This window comes from Tinamus guttatus, unplaced genomic scaffold (genome assembly GCF_059628265.1).
Source record: "Tinamus guttatus ecotype Peru unplaced genomic scaffold, ASM5962826v1 Tinamus_guttatus_pri_ptg000710l, whole genome shotgun sequence".
Classification (NCBI taxonomy): Eukaryota; Metazoa; Chordata; class Aves; order Tinamiformes; family Tinamidae; genus Tinamus; species Tinamus guttatus.
In genome coordinates, this window is record NW_028289244.1 from 1,425,688 (window position 1) to 1,439,909 (window position 14,222).

At 43.9% G+C, this 14,222-nt stretch overlaps 1 protein-coding gene across 2 annotated transcripts in view; it reads left to right on the forward strand.

Annotated features, from left to right (window-relative positions):
- The window catches only part of RAPGEF6 (Rap guanine nucleotide exchange factor 6), an 82,262-nt gene that overhangs the window by 31,185 nt on the left and 36,855 nt on the right, over positions 1-14,222 (forward strand). For both annotated transcript variants that reach the window (XM_088536921.1, XM_088536922.1), the window contains exon 6: positions 6,403-6,546. In XM_088536921.1, coding sequence (XP_088393047.1) covers positions 6,403-6,546 — 144 coding nt within the window. The remainder of the gene's footprint in view (positions 1-6,402; positions 6,547-14,222) is intronic.

Genomic DNA, 14,222 nt, shown 5'->3' on the forward strand with positions numbered 1-14,222 from the left:
ATGGCACTTTGAAACACTTTTGGTTTCTCTGAGAATGCTGCAACCCCTAGTTTTGTGCCACAGATCTGGTTTGAAGCCTTACAGAGTGCTTGGAGTCTTCCCTCTTGGCAGTTCCTGGAGCATTTCTGGCTTTCCTTGCCACCTTTGGTGGCATGAAACTTGGGCATTGGTGCCTTGCTAGCCATGGCAAGCAGCTTTTTGTCTGTCGGTCTTGTGTGAGCAACTCGTACTCGAGCATTTTGCAATTACACGTATGGGTTAGGAGTGATGTGATTGAAGCTGTAATTTTCATCAGACCCGACAGTGAGGATGGTGCCCATCCAGCAGCTTCCATGGGAAGGGCTTTCTCTGCAAGGCCTGATTTCAGATGAAAACAAAAAGCAGCCTCACAATCATGTTTCACTTGATTAGATATTTTCTCTTCCTTGCTCTGTGTTAGTTCAGATATTTCAGGTATAATCTTTTTGCCTGATAGCTGAAGCAAGGAGTTTTCTAGGTCATACCATTATATTTCACTTTAAAAAAGTGAGGATCTCTCCTGATTTCAGTTATTTGTAGTGACATGGAGGAAACTAATATTCAGAAGTGGCTGTTGTGAAGCTAGTCCAATAAAGCAGCAAGCTTTAGAGCCCTAACACCCAGCGAGAGCCTCTGTGCAGGGGCACGGGACAAAGTCCCTCCGGTGTTCCCGTGTCCCAAAATCTCCCACCGACACGGAGCCAACCTTCCTAGAGGAAGCAATCTGCCAAGGGCCTGTGCGAGCTTGCAAGAACACTGCCCCATGCAGTCGGGTGATTGTTAAATCTTAATTAAATATTATGGAATTGCTTGATAAATACTTCCCGTTTCCCCAGTTTACCAAACGTGTCACGTTCCGGTGAGGATTCTGTTGAATGGGGAGCTGCCTGATTTCCAGCACTCGGGTGCGTGTCTGGGGTTGTGTGATGCTGGGAAGGAAACTTTGCGTCAGGAACTCGCAGCCCCGCTCGGCAGCGGGAAATGGATGCTGCTGTGGAGAGACAGATCTTATAAAATGAGAGAGATTTAATTTGGACCGTGACAGTGATTTCAGTCACGAGGGCTATTATGTTTTCAGGCAGCATCCAGTACCAGCTTCTAGAGCAAGTTAGCTTTTTACTTCTGTCAGTATTAAGTGCCGCAGCCAAAAGTAGCTGCAGGGACCTCCAGCCGCACAGGCGACATTGAGGACCACGTCCGTTTGCGTGGCCAGCTGAGGAGAACAACCCGGCGGCTGCGCGACGCCCCTCCCAGGTGTCTCGAGTGGAATAGTCATTTGTGTCTCCTAATTACCCAGTCCTTTCAGAAAAAATGAGTTTTGGGGGAGGTCCCTGTGCCTGGAGGGGTGCCCCAGGCCTGCTGTGGCAGTGACACGTGGAGCTACGCGGGCGCCCCGGGCGCTTCCAGCTGTTACTGTGCTTCACGTTGTGGCCTCTTGGCTGCTGCTCCCTGGAGCTCCGTATGATCCGTGCGGGAATGTCCACTGACCGGCCTTGTGCTCCCCGGAGCACGGGTAGCCCCGTGGCCAATGTTGGATTATTGGTCCCCCTTTAAATCTGAAGGAACAGAAAGGAAAAGTTAGCTCTAGCCTAATTCTGGTTACACACTAGCTATGCAACTCTTACTGATTATAATGCTAGTTGTATGAATAACATTTAGTGGCCCTGGTGTGTTATTTCCTGCAAAACGTAGTAGAGCTGTGATGCTGCTGCTCTTTGAAGTGGGCACGGCCTGAAGTGCTCATGGAAAGTATGTGAATTTCCGTGCGGCGCCGGCTCGTGACTCACCGGCTGCAAGTTGTTTTGCAGGCTACCAAGAAGTAGATACCATGGGCAACACTTATGTAACAGGGTGAGGAAATACCAACAGTTTGTTAGGCCTTATTGCCGTTGTTATAAAAAATACATAGATGCGTGTAGGAGTTGCTTTTCTATAGAATATCCTGTGGCTTTATCAAAAATTCTTAATTGAGTAGCTAAAACACGGAGGCTCTTTGGAGATGGGCACACTGTCACAGTCAGCGGGAGAAGCACCAAGTTGGAGAGTTGTTTCCACATTGTTTTTAAATTCATATTTACAGGTAAATTTGGCTAAAGCAGTTAATTACTGACATTTTTCTTTTTAGGGCTTCAAATGGAGAGCGAAAAGGGCATTAGTCTGGTCACAAGCTAATGACTTGCTCTGACACCAAATGTATGAGTTTCATTTCCCTGATTAATTCTTATTAATTTCTTTAATTTCTGTTTTCTTCCTGCTCCCCCCCGCCCCAGGAGATAAACTTTTTAATTTGCAACATGCTAATTGAGGTCTAATACATGTTGAATATTTATCTTCAAGCAAAAGATTTAGCCACTTTAACATAGCGCACAATAGTTCAGTGATTTCACTGCACGTGTGTGTGTGTCTATACATATACATGCATATATATATTTTTCATTTTCTCTCTCTCTGTTTTTAGAATGTAAATCAGTTTTTGTAATGGGAATCTCCTGGGAACTGACCCATTTTGAAAGCTGTAAGATGTGGTTGGCTTAAATTAATGAGGATAACAGCTAGTATGTGAACAGGCATCGTAGCTCCTATTTTGGAGGCTGAACAGTGTATTGAATTAATAGACATGTTTATCATTTAAGTAAATGGTCCCAATTGCAGTGTATTTCAATGTACTGAAGTCTCTCCTATTTTTCCTTGCTGCTTTTATTTTCTCCTATAGGCTCAAGCAGAAGATTCCAGAAAAGCAGTATAATGTTTGGAGATGAAAAATATTTCCCTGCTAGCACTGAACACAGAGGGAAGTGGGGAGAATCCTGCGATGCTCCTCATTTCTGCACGGCAGCCTGTGCTGGGGCTGAAGCTGTTTGCACAGAAGGGCTCTGCCCCTGCCAGAATTCATGATTAATAAAACACCCTTGAGGAGAAACTAGCCAGTTAATATGTTGTTCCAGGCTTTTTGTTACTGAAAGAGAGGTCTGTTGGGGCAGCTGTTCAGTGGGACAGGAAAAAGGTGCCTGTAGGAACGGAGGGCCGGGAGCCACCTCGGGATGGAGGACGCATCCCTGATACTGCACCCACATTTTAGCATCCCCTCTGTTTTACCCTGGAGCCCCACCAGCACGGGGGGCACAAATCCAAACGTGCCACGTTACTGGGGCCTGTCAGCATTCAAGTTTGTCCTTTACCTCTGCTGTTTAGGTATGTGTTTGTGCTCGATTCTTAGTCATTTCTGCATATGTTCGGGATCGCTGTCATGCGCAGTGGATGCAGGATTGCACGTTAGCAAATAAGAAAAGGCAGGTTGTTGCTTTTCCTACCTTTCCTACCTGTCAGATGTTAAGTGGGAAAAGCCAAATTACATTTTTGCTTTACCAGCTACTAAATTTAGTTTTTCTATAATCTGAATCTCTCTAACTTATATATATATATATATATATATATATAATCTATGTGTATATGTATATAATCTGTAATCTGATCTCTTGCTACTCACAAGCACTTGTTCTTAGTCTCTAGTATCCATGTCCTAATCTTGTGGTAGCAATTCATCTGAAGAGCTTCGGAGGTCAATATTCTTCTTGTGTTTTGCAAATAGTAGGTGTTCTCCGGGCTCTAATTTTTAAGACCTGCAGCCCTGAAACTTTACCTCGTAAACCCCTCGAACATCACGAATATTGCAGAATTGAGTTGTAGATTCTATAGACTATTGCATTATCGATACCTGAGTGAAATTTAATTTCTAGAGCTGAAGTTATCTTACTCGGGGCTGACCTTCCTGAGCCAAGCAAATATGATAGAATCTTTAATTACCCAAGTTCAGGGTGTTGTTTTGCAGTAAAGCTTGGGGCCTCCTAGTTTTCCTCCCACTCCTCTGTTCTCCATTCTTGAGCTTGCCCAGTTTCCTAGCCCTGCTTGTGCTTTTCTTCTGTCTTTGCCTGCCTGGTCCATTCCTGTGGACGCTCTCTTGGTCCTTGGCTGTATCTGTTGGTTACCAGCTGTGCTTCTACCCGTATTTTCCCCTTTTTCCTTTACCACTGCTAGCTTGCTTCTTTTTTCTTCTCTGCCTATAATCTTCCCATCTCCCTGTTCCACGGGACCTGGGTAGTGCAGCAGGATGTCGCGACCTGCACCATTAGTATAAGCCACAAATTCCAGTGCCTTGAGGGTCGACTGGACTCAAACTGCTGATTAAACATTTTCAACAAATTTGTTAACAACCTGCAAATGTAACACGGGACAACCGTGGAGTTTGAGACCTCTGCAGTTCTGGCTGCTGCTGCAGTTGATTCAGTAGGAGGTAATGCTAGTGTTACACGTTTTAATAGTACGTTGCAAATTGCACAGGGTGAAGGTCTTTCCTTTTCTCTGTGCATGTTGCTGCTTTCTTTCTATTCACTTGTACAGCAGTGGTACTAACTGAAGGAAGCAGGTGGTCCCAGCTTCTTAGTTTCCACTAGCAGTTGGCTGTTTTGCCTTTCTGCTAACAGATAATATATTTCTGTTTGCTTCTTAGTTTTTAGCTAAAATTGTAGAAGAGAAATAGCTTAATCATTCAGTAAGTGTTTGCTTTACTGGAGTCTTAAACACGAGGATCTTTGGTATTAAAATAGCAAATGTCTTGCCGTTTCGGAGAGCCTTTGGTTTCCAGCTTAGCTTGTTCTGCTGCAGGAGCTCAGCACTGGTTTTAGTTTCTGTGATCCTCTAAGATGGGACACAAAGAAAAAAAAGGAAGTAAGGCATTTTCTGCAGCACACACATACAAAAATTAAAAAGGAAATCGCCACAAATTCTGCTATTTGAGTAACCCTAAGAAACCCAACTTAACTACTTGAGAAGTGTTCTGCATAATTCAAGAGCGCTATTATTGCTAACTAATCTGCATTTTGTTAAGAGAAGAAAGAGTTCAGTGCCCAAAGTCCGATTACTGCTATGATACTAAATGGCCTATTTTAAAATTGTTTTGTCCCCCTCCCGTCATGCATTCCCGACATGCTTATGCCGTGGTGCTTGCTGTGCCACTGCTCCTCGGTGGTTGCTGCTGTCCTAGGCCTTTGCAAACGTAACAAATTCAAGTGCAGTGTGGTTCTTGCTCGCTAGTGTGACGTGGCTCTGCTGCTTTCCTTTTGACAAAGCTGTGATGTGAAATTAGCTGTTCTAAGCAGTGTATTTTTTAAGCTGTGTTGTCAGGATGGACAGTTCTCTCTAGACTTAAAAATAACCAAGCAAGCTCTTTCTCTTCCTCCAACCTTAGATAAGTTTCTCTCTTTGGGAAGGTCAGTGCAGAGAGCAGTATGACTGTTGCTTCTGTGAATGGTTTAGGTATTTGCCACTGGGCTTGTTACTCCCTGTTAATTCTTTGCTTTTCGTGCTTTTGTGCCTTTCAAATTTTAGTTTGGAGCTAATTTACTCAAGTATCTTAGCTGAAGGCTGCATAAGACAATACAGAACAGAGGTTCTTTCCCTGTTTCAATCCTGATCTCCAATATTTATGTTTTTTTCAACTGAAATGAAAAATAAAATCACTTAAAATGGTAGAAAGTCCAGTCTGTAAATATATTGCAGAGAAGCTTCTTGCCTGGCTGCAGCATACTTGTATGCACGTCTGCTCTGTTTCCTGCTAGGATGTATTTTTCCAACACATCAGAAGGAAATGTGGAAGGATGGGACAGCTTTTTATAGAAAAAAAGGAATTGGAACTAGTCAGATAATTGTTTCATGTTGACTTTTACTAACAAGATGAATCTACATCACTTTTAATGTTTTGTTGTGAACATCAATACATGAACCAAATTCCAGTCACTTCCTGATTGTCTCTTGGAAGTGATTGGAAGCAAGTACGGCATAGGTGAAGTAGGACTGAGGGGTATCTGTCAATACGTAGGATGTTTAAAGTTGTTTGGTTGTGACTGGTACAAGGATTCTATATTAAAAAAAAAAAAAAGTTTCAACGTAATTCAGAGGCTTTAGCACATGGTAAGTGTTGAAACAAATGGATTTTTTTTGGTGTGTTGAAGATATTGTTGAAAGGAGCAGCGTGTACATCTCTTGTTCAGCAGTCGGCGTGGGTGCAGCCGGGTTTCTGCTGCTCGGTGACACAGTGACATTGTTCAGAGGATACGTGCGCTTTTTTCTTTTTTTTTTTTCTTTTTTTTTTTTTTTAAAAAAGCCCCATTTCCTGGAAGGAAACTGTGGCCTCCAGCTCATTGTAATAACACCGTCTGAGACATGCAGCGCTGGTTTTCTGGTGCTGCGGTAGCCCGTTTCTCAAGCAGAGCTCAGCTGCTCTGAACTTATGTTAGCTCCTTCCCCATGAGCTTCCTACGGCTCCACCGGCTCTCCGCGCTATGGAAGAACTGGATGTTTAACCAGGAACCCGACCGTGTGTTTCAGGTGGAGAACTCCAAGGAGAATGAGGAGAGCATCCTGCAGAGGGAGGTCCCCGCCAGGCAGTCCCGCCGCAGGTTCCGCAAGATCAACCAGCGGGGGGAACGACAGACCATCACGGACAACGTGGACGCCAGCAGCTACCACTCGGTGAGCGCCCGCGCTCGCGGCGTCCCGGCGCGTCGCTCGTTGGGTTCATTGGGTTTGTACCCATCGGCGCCCCGTGGGGAGCAGCAGGGTGTCGGGGTTGAGGCCCTCGGTGGTGGTGAAGCCAGCGCCCGGCTGGAAAAGAGCTGTTTGACTTCTGGTTTGCAGTCGAGCATCGCAGCCATGAACTTCTGTGTTTGCTGGTCAGAGAAATTTTCATTCTTGCTGAGTGTTTTTGATACAGTTTTAACTGAAATTACCTTAGTAAGATGTGGTAGATTCCTCCCTCCCTCCTTTAGTACGTTTAGGCTGTGTTGAAAGGGGGTCGGTCACGATTCGGTTCAGGACAGTATTAAGACTGTCTTGATACCTCATGTTCACATGCTTAAAATAGCAGGATGTTAATTCAAGCATTGAGAAGAGTAACAGCAACTCATTTGCTGCTTTTAAATAAGATCACAGACTCCACAGCCTCTACTGTTCCGAAGCATGTAGAGCTGTGGTTTTAAGGCCGCCGTGCTTTTATGAAGATTTCTTTGCCGTTATTTTTTTTGCATGTAAACTTCCTGTTAGTAGCAGGGTACATGTGTGGTTTTTACAAATGATTTCAGTTAAATAATTGCTGTGGATATTTTGATTTGCCTTGAAAATCAAAGGCTAAAACATGATGTTAACTTCGAAATGTGCAAACCTTGAGTAGCCTTCATACCCAGAAAAAAAAAAACCACTAAATTTAATTTCTCCCCTTTATTTTGTCCTCTTCACCTCCTTGAGAGGTACAAGACCTCTCCTAGCCAATACACTTCAGAACATGTGAAGCACACAGTTAAGCTTGAAACTTTCCTCCGTTTCGGAACAAACTGCTGGGTTTTGCATGCTGTTAATTGTTGGAACACGGGAGTTGGTGTTGGACTCCCCACAGCATTAGCATTTCTGGCAGCAGAGGTTGTTGGCATTTGTCTTCTAAGCAGAAAGGCTCTCGTTGCTCTACCAGGGCGTGAATGTGCTTCTTGAAGTCTAACATCCCCTGCCATCTCATTTCAAGAACTGTCACATGGGTTGGTTTTATCATTAGTGTGTAATCTGAATTAGTTACTGTCGAAACGAGATACCTTATCCGAAAGCTTTGGGCAGCTGTGTGTAAGGCTTCATTGGGAATTAAATTCCAATCCCTGCTCAACAAAATCTCTTATCTCATCCCACCCCTCCACCCTCGCCTTGGTGTTGCTGTAGCACTGAATAAACACTCGGTAATTCGTAGCCTTCAGGTCTTTGGAGCAGTTGAGAGGGGAGGAGAGTGTCAGGAACAGCTGAGCTGGTGTTCGCTGCATGTCTTGTCTTTGGAAACTTCTCGCTGCAAATCTGACTCTTTTTGCTCTGGTTTTATGAGTATATATCATTTGTTAGGAAGTGGTATAAACTTCATAAATCCGCTGCATGTTCCTCTAAATCTGTTTTTATTTCAGGAATATATAAAAAGCGCCCTATTAGCAATGCTAGAGATTTTCCTAGATGAGCGAATGCTAAGTGGCAAGGAGTAAACATGCACATTTCTGCTATAAAATCTGCAAGCTGTTTGGCTCTCAGCTCTCTGAATTGCCACACCGGTCCTTTCTCTGCAGGCTGTGAGCTCCTAATTGGGAAGCGTCATATTCGCAGCACTTTGTGCAGTGAAAAGTAATTTGTAACTCCACAGATGACTAAGAAATCAAAACAAGATAACCAGCTGCCTTTTGACAAGTAAACAACAACGGTGCATGCATTGTTCTGTATCCCATCGTAATCTGGTAAAATGATGAATTTGTTAGAGGAACGGTGTGTTCGCGATGTCTGGGTTTAACTCTTACCTGGTTCAGCCTGCTCACACGTGGTCACCGATTCCCGATGGGTTTGAAACCTCAGGTATTGCCACAGCCTCTGAGCATGGGCAGGGGAAGGAGGAGGGACCGAACGAACCGTCTCTTTGACCCCTCCTGCAGTAACGTTGCTGGCAGGGTGGGAAAGCTGGTGACAAACTCGCCAGCAGGTTTTGTCCCTGCTCTAATGCTCGTGAATAAATGCAGCGTTTTGGGTGGCTCTGCGGCTGCTGACAGATGCCCAAAGGGGCTTGGGCCCCCTTGAACGGGGCCCGTGCGCTGATATTGGGGAGGTCTCGGCACGCACTGCCTCAGCTTTTAATGCACCATCGCTCTGACGCAGGGAGTTTTCTGCTTTTGGAACAAAACTCTGGATATCAAACTACGGTATCCCTTTATCCCAGCTTAGAACATTTTTCCCTATGTGATTAAGTAGAGGCTTTCATGTATTTGCTTTAAGGGGAATCATCTGTGCAATCTCTACTACTTAAGAACAAATCTCTGCATATTAAATACTGTGTGATTCATATTTATGATTAAGGTTAATCTTTATTTTTATAAAAAAGTTACCAGTTAAGTTGTGATGCAGACGTGCATCTGCTTCCTGCATGGAGTTTCATGCTTGTTCTTGTTGAAGCCAATTCTGTAATAATCCCTTTGCTTGGCCATGAAATGAACTAAGTGTTAAGGAGGCTCTTTAACTGACAGACATCTGAGAAAGGAAGAGCTTCAAATATTGTAGTGTGAAGTACCAGTGCACACTGTTTATTTTTAGGATATCTGATAATCAAATTATTGTTGCTCTTCTAATTCAGTAATTTTAAAAGTAAAAATGCATCAGCTGGTTGGTTTCTTTGTCAGGTAAAGGAGTTATTGTTTAAGTTCCTGTACTGTCTTTTGTGGTACCCTAAGAACATTGCTTTCCTGCAGTATCTGTATTACTTTTATTCATTCAAGTATCTCGCTTGAGCTTACTGCCTTGGAAAGGTTTGGCTGTTGGTTTTTGGGTTTCCTCTTACTTCCAAGAGCTTGCTTGCCAGTATTGTGTTTTAATGGAGGGTTGGCAAATGTGAATTCTTCCACACTTTCTCAGGTAGGTAAGTGTGCAGGCAGGAGCTGGGGTCATGCAGCAGGGCACTATCATCTGCAGCGAATGTCTACTCGTTTCTATTTCCTACTTTGATGCTCAGGCCAGTAAACAATGCAACTGTATTCCTCCTTTGTATTAAGGAAAAAAAAAACACAAAAAACCCCCCAAAACACCCCAAAACACCTGAGTGTGGTGCAATCATCTTTATTTTGAAGCATCTTAATGCTCCAAACGGCCTCATGACAGTAGCTGTGGTGAACCCATAACAAGTGCTACCTGCAATAGGTATGTAAGCACCAAAGCTGCTCTGGAACCAGGTGGCTGCTTTTTATGCTAACACTTCTCAGGAAAAACTGTTTAATGGCAATTTTGGTGGGTTATGAGACTTAAATTGCTATGTCATTCTTGGATCGCATATTGAGCAGGTTGGCAGTTCAGATATTTATCTTCACAATTAAAAAATAAAAACCTGAGCCAGCAAGTCTCACATTTCCCTTTCTTGCAGCAAGCAAAAACAAATGGGGTTTAAGTCTGATATAAGTTCTGATAAATTCAAGTCTCTTGTAGCTTTTTAGTAAGTTTTTTTTAATAATTTTATCTACATACATTTTTGACAGTTCCTCTTCTCTGATTTTTTTTTTTTTTAAATTGTAGAACAGGGAGAAAAAAATGACCTTTTAATAGTAATTCCCTTCCTGAGAGATTCAGCGTTACCTTTTTTCTTTTCAAACTCTTGTAAGAGGATGATGAGGTTTAAGAGATTTATTACATAATTAAGTTTTGAGGACAGTATCTTAATACTTGCATCATGTGAAATTTTTTCCTGGAGTCTCGTAGAAACATTTATCTTCGGAGGAGCCTGTCACTGAAGACTGCTTGAGTGGCAAGTTTCTTCTTTGATCGTTACTTAATGTAATCCTGTCGGGGCTGGCGTTGGCATAGGATATCTTGCAACGGAAAGGAGCTCAGGCACGTTTTAATATACTGGATCAAACCCATTAAGTTCTTTCCCATCACTAATTCTTTCCCTTTAAACTGCTATAGAACGCTATGGGGGCTTTATAGTCTATTTTTAACTACTAGGTGAGTTTGCAGAAATGGCACCTTTTATTGATTTCACAGCATGCCTCCAGACAAGTTTTCTTGAACTTTGCAGCGTCTGGTTATTTGGGGCATCACTTTGACTGAGACTGTGCCTCAGCTGTGAGCAGCTGCATCGCTTGTTCTTGTGCTCTCTTAGACACTTACTGAGTTGGGCAGAGTCTTTGCTTTATCCAAAGAATCAGAATGAAATTTGGGCCCTGGTGGAGCCTGTGAGCCTTAAGCCCTCTCTTTGTTGATTAAGGATCCCAAAGCTGTTCCTAGCTTCCTTGGAGGCGTGATGCAAAGAAAAAAAAATGCAAGTTCTCTTCTTAAGAACTGCCCTGCTGTAAAACCAGCTTGGCCCCATTTCTGCGTGGCCCAGCTCTGGCTCCCCGCTGGCGAAGGCCACCAAAGGGACTCGCGCACTCGCCATGGTACGTGCCGCCCTGGCTCCATAGCACCGTGTCCCCGGCCTGCCCCTCGTGCTGTCTCCTGCTGTGGCCGCCAGGAAGGAGCAGGTCACCCCTGCTCGTGGCGCGCTCGGAGGCGGCCGCTGTGGTGGCCGAGCGCGCGGGGGGAAGGCAGACGGCGGGGACCTCCGCACGCTCCCAGCCGCAGTTACTGTCACGCTGACGTACGTGCCCCCAGGGAGCAGAGCACAGGCCATGGCTGACTCTCTTGAGCAGTTCTCTTAACCAGTGGTGCTGAGTGCTGGCGGTGGCGGCCGCGCTGGCTCGGCGCCAGCTCAAGGCGTCGCGGCGAGCTCGCGCGTGTCTAAAATGGCAGCGGGTGTGAGGAGCGGGCCCCGGCACCCGGCCTCTCCGCGGCGCCCCGAGGTGGCTTCCTCGCCGCCGCCACGACCTTGTTTGCTCTCGTTTTGTCTTTCCTATTGATTCTGTGCGCTGCCTTCGTCAGCCGCCTTACGGTCAAAGGCCGCTTCATGAGACGGTGTCGCTCCTCGTGACGGTCGCTAACCAAAACTGCAGTATTCGACGGGAACAGGGCATTGAAGTCTCTCCTGTGTCCCACCGGTGCTTCCCTAACCCGGGAATGAGCATCCGCGTCTTCCAGAGGGTAGCAATGTCAATGTGTATGGTGTGTAGGATATGGATCAGATTAGGAAACATGTACTAAAAATGTATGTTACCATTCTGTTAAAAACCTATGATCCAGGATTAAAATTGCCTTTTTTCGTTCTCCTTTTTTTATCTATTTTTTATTTCCATAACTGCACATGCAGTTTGTACCCTTGATTTATCCATAATGAAAGTGGCTGTAGTTTTTAAAAACTTCTCTTCAGGAGTTTCCCCTCCAGTCTTTAGAGACTTGACACGCAGACTGTATATAAATAGTGAATTACCGAATTCACCTCGGTTTTGAGATGAAGTCTGCAGCTGTTTCGTAGCATTTAAGAATGCTGCCCAAATGCAGCTTGTTACCTGAAAGTCTGGAGAGTTTATTTTAGGTAAGCACCTGTATTTGCTCATATCTGGTCACATCGCTTATGGTGTGGTACCATCGTTTGCTCTTAATTTCTCTTTTTTTGCCAATGAGAGAATCCATGGTGAGGAAAAGGCAGTTTTCTGCATGTCGTGACTGAGATGTCCTTCTGCCAGACAAGACCGATGACCTCTGTGGTTTGCCTGATTACCAGCTTTGGATCTTAAAACATAGATCAGGTCGCTGTGTGTGTGTATATATATATATATATTTAACATTTCCCTGGATAAGTTGCGCACCATGGTGCTGGCAGCGCTGCTCCCTGCGCAGGCACTGGGTGCAAGGTGACCAGCTCCAGTCCTGGTGTCCCTGACCAGGCACTCCTGGGCAGTTCTCCCCACTGCACCTGGAGCAGCAGCTGGGAGGAGAACTGGAATTGCCTGTATGGGAACACAAGCGAAAGCGGTGGATATTTCCGCACTGATTTCCTCCCTCTGATCCAAGCACATGAGCGTTTTTGCAACTGAGCACTTTCACCAGGAAGCCTGGAATTGTTTGGAAGTGGGTGATGAGCACCTAGGCCTCCTCAGGAGACCTTCCCTCTCCTTTCTCTCTCCTCCTTTCACTGCCTAAAATCACACCATTTTAGGAATTAACTTACTTCCTTGGAACATCCCTGAGAAAGTATTTTATGTAGCAGGTCTGGGAAGTTAATATCAGTTTTGATGGAACCGGAGGGGTTGGGTGGCAGTTCCAAATCATTAATTTTTTATAAGCAGCCTCTTACGCATGACAAATTGAGACTGTGTTTAAGTGTTGTCCCCAAAGATAGTAATGGTACTATGCCACTCAGGTTGCTAATGGTAAAGAGCGGTGCTGTCCGCTTGATAAACATGTTGTCAATCTTAAAGTCTTCAATGTATTTCTGGCAGATCCTTCCTTCTACTTTTTCTGTATTTTTGAGTGACATCTGAGTGTTTTTTTTTTTTTGTAGAAGACAAGGACAGAGTAGTAACCATCAAGCTGGCAGCTGGCATGCAGAGAGGGAGCTTGGATCCGGGTTTTGTGTCATTACTTCAGCCCAGGCTGTTGCTGTTCAATATACTGCATTGAGCTACACCAGTCTAATTATCTTCTCATTTATAGCAGGCTCAACCTTTCACTTTTGTATAGGCTTAGCGCATACCTTAGAGGAAAGTAATCTTGTGAGAAGTGATTTTATGTTTTAATCTAACAAACTGTAAATTTAGGTTGCTGCACTGAGCATTACCAGATGTTGAAAGGCTTCGTTAAAGGGCTGCAATACTGTTGTGTTAAACTTTGTCTTTAGATTATATATATATACTTTAGATTATATATATATATATATATATATATATATATATGACTTAGAATATGAAAATGTTAAAATCGCCATTCAGAAAAAAGTCTATGTGCAAATATTTGGATACCCTGTTTTTCTTGAAAAACTTGTCATGAAAGCTACTACCTGTAATGATGAGGAGCTAGAAGAGCATCTCTTGGTTTTGATACGGAACTGGCCAGTGTTTCCAATGAAGTTTAATAGCAAACCTAATTTTATGTTTGACAGTAGAAACCCTGCTGACAGGGAAATATTTGACAGATGAAATACCCTAAGTATTTAATTAAAGGTATTCTCTGTCAGCAAATGGGACGATCGGTGTAGCTTAATTCCTTGTTGATAATGGCTTGGTTTTTTTGCAAGTCGAGAGTTGCTTATTGCTCCTTACTTATATTAAAGCTTTTGGTTTTGTATGCCTGACTCAGGTTTTGTTCGAGATGCTATAGCCTCAGCAAGCTAGAAACTTTACTACTGTTACAGTTTTCACGTGTTTTGAATTTAGTTAACAGTTGTGATGAGATATCTGCAATGATTTATCGGGTTGAAGGGTAGCTCAACGGTTTAGCCAGGGTTTTGCTTTATTTGTTATGATCCATTTTGAAAACTTGATTTGAATAACTGTAATGTGCTGCTTTCTTCTCCCCTCCTGGTCCTGGGTGCAGTGCTGCTTCTTTCACATCCACCCTTTTTTTTTTTTTTTTCTTAACCACTTAAGCTCTAGGTCTGGCTAATCCCAACCCAAAGCTGGGCACAGCAAGAACCTCATGTATGCAGTGTATGCAGCAAGCTTGCGCCCAAACAAGGCTTCTGATTTACAGTCTATTTAAAAAAAAAAAAAAAAAATGTT